Genomic DNA, 2,782 nt, shown 5'->3' on the forward strand with positions numbered 1-2,782 from the left:
TATTTAAAATTAGATTTTTTCATGAATAATCTAAATTTTCTAACTTTTTAAAAAATAATACTCGAGACTTACAAATTTTAAAACTGTATTATATTATATATATATATATATATATAACAAAGATTTAGTTTGCATTGAATAGATTCACATTTGGAAGCAAAAATAATAATAACATTTGTTGTCATAGATTATATAAGTATTGTGTATTTTTTGAAAAAAATAAATATAAAATTTATATAAAAAATAAATTCTTTAATAATATATGATGCTTTTTTTAAAAAAGAGTACACAATAATGAATAATTACATCATTATCATTAATTATATGTGTCGCTCCACCGCAACTGATTTTAGTAACCTATCTGCTGCATATACATTCTAAACAAACAGATAATTGAAAATTGAGAAGGCCGAAACAACTTCGGAAAAGTAGTCCTGTTCCGAAAGATCAAAAGCTCGCTCTTTTGAGAGAAGTAAAGTTGACGGAGGCCCCCAACGGCGACGTACCGATTTCGATCTCGAACGAATCATATCGGCGAAACAGCTCCACCACGAGAAGCCGAGATACCAGCACCACGAAGTCCTTTCCGGCGCACTGCTTGTTTCCGACCGTCGGAGTCTCGTTCTCCGGCCCGTTTGACCATAAAACGTGCTTGAGCAATCTCTCACCATCTCCGACGAACCGGTCCGGAACGAACTCTTCGGGTTTGTCGAATATTTTCGGGTCCTTGGTGGCGAATGGCTGGAACCCGAAGATCATTTCGCCTTCCTTGACTTTGAAAGCCGCGTCGTGGCTCTCGATGATGAGGTCACGCTTTGCTCTTCCGTATTGTAGCGGTACTGGAGGTTCGATCCGGAGCGACTCGTACACGACGGACTTCATCAGCGGCATCTGTTCCATGGCGGCCATCGTGACTCTTCCTCCATTGGCTTTAACGACTGATCTGATCTCCTTGGCCAACTGGGTGTGGAGTTTGACCCCAGCTCGGCCGATCAACTTCACCACGTTGGGGAAAAAGATCTTCATGCCTCCGAAGGAGTTAAAGCAAGTGGCAAATACCAAGTTGTGGCAAGCTTCATCTCTGGAAATGCCCAATCTTTCGGCCTCGTCGAGTACGGGCCCGGAGGACTCGTAGAAGAAGTCGTAGAGCTTCTGGTAGTCGGATTTGACCAGAAATGGAGGGAGAGGGAAGGTGTGGATGAGGAGTTCCTCGACTTGCTTTGGGAGGCCGAGTGTGAGCAGAGGGCTGAGCTGGAACAGTATCCACTTCGCGATCAGCGATGGCCCGTTGGTCCCTATCTTGGACTCAGCCGGGTTCGTGCCATACAGTGCACGTGTCAAGAAGTTAAAAGCGGCTTGATCGCTGGGATCTCCGAAAGCGGCTTTCCCGTTGGTGGCGAGCTCCTGCTCAAGTCCCTCGAAGAGCTCGGCGTAGCTGGAATGGAACTCGGGTATGACATGCTCGCGACGGTACTTGAGGAGGAAGAACATGAGGCGCTTGAGCTTCTCGTGACTCGGCTCGGACGGGTCGAGATACGAGAGAATCCGGTAACCACCGGTGAGTTCGGTGGAGGGCATGTATGTTCCAGTGAAAAGGTCTTTCTTTTCAACCTTGGTGACGTCGAACAGCACTGGAAAGCTCTTGCCGTCTAGTAAAACGACGACTCGCGAGTCCGGAGCAATAAAAGGACCGGGTGGCATGTTAGCTCTGAACACCGTTGAACTGTACTTCTGGACGCGTGACTTGAAGAACTCCTCACGACCTTGGTTATAAAAATAATCAACGCGATCTTTTATCGCCCCAAAGAAAGGGACGCCATAGTTTCCTGGAATTTTACGGATGGGGAGCTCGGCAGGCTCAGGGGGAGGCAGCGTTACCGGAGAAACCGGCACTGGTGGCATCTCAGACACTGACGCAGAGATCGGACCGAAAAAAACTCGACGAGAGGAGGGCTTCGAAGATGACAATCTCCTGGATGACTGAAAGTTTGGATGGAGAGAAGGAAAAGATAGAGAGATAGTGGAAGCCATTGCTGTGGGTATAACTGAATCGTTGAAGGGAATTTGACCAGATCAGGACCTTTGTTGCAGATGTGTTTGTGTTTAAAGAAAAGAGGTAATGGAATAGTAGATCTCCGATTGGTCTGAGATGAAAGTGTGAGGAGACGATCCAATATATTTATAGTAAAATAGGGCATGAGTTGAATGGTGCGGTCTGACTCCCTCTCCCCTTCCACAGCCCAAAAAAATTGAATATTAATAGTCCTGAAAAGTGTGCAGCTTTTACTTTTACTATAGTTTTTTGAGTTTTCGGACCTTTAGAATCTCGACCGACGACATTAGTAAAATGACAGGCGTGATTGATTAGAGATCGTGCGTACATATTCGTTTTCAAACCAACGAAATGTACAAAGAAAAAAACTATAAAGATTGGGAAACATATAACAAGATAATATGTAGTGACCACTGACCACAACTATATATTTTCATATACTCATTACATAAATTCATAGCGGAGGTCAAGCTGAAAAAACTCTACACGTATTGTACTCTAATTTTTTTATTTTAATATATTGAGTAGTGTTGTTCATCAGCTTTTTTTTTTTTTTTTTTGTTATTTTAATATAACCTTGAAGATAATGAAAAAGTATTATATTTATAAAGTGATAATCTAGTTTCGTTTGTTTTTGCATATGAAATGAATTGAGATAAAAGTTAAAAGTTGAATAAAATATTATTAAAATATATTTTTTTAATATTATTTTTATTTTGAGATTTTGAA

At 42.0% G+C, this 2,782-nt stretch overlaps 1 protein-coding gene across 1 annotated transcript; it reads right to left on the bottom strand.

The window, feature by feature from the left end:
* Positions 1–238: 238 nt before the first annotated feature.
* LOC121243675 (allene oxide synthase 1, chloroplastic-like) lies at positions 239–2,163 on the bottom strand. Its single transcript, XM_041141791.1, has one exon. The coding sequence runs from the start codon at positions 2,029–2,031 to the stop codon at positions 448–450; it is 1,584 nt and encodes a 527-aa protein (XP_040997725.1). The 5' UTR covers positions 2,032–2,163; the 3' UTR covers positions 239–447.
* Between the last annotated feature and the right edge of the window lie 619 nt (positions 2,164–2,782).

The sequence above is a fragment of the Juglans microcarpa x Juglans regia genome, chromosome 8D (genome assembly GCF_004785595.1).
Source record: "Juglans microcarpa x Juglans regia isolate MS1-56 chromosome 8D, Jm3101_v1.0, whole genome shotgun sequence".
Lineage (NCBI taxonomy): Eukaryota > Viridiplantae > Streptophyta > Magnoliopsida > Fagales > Juglandaceae > Juglans > Juglans microcarpa x Juglans regia.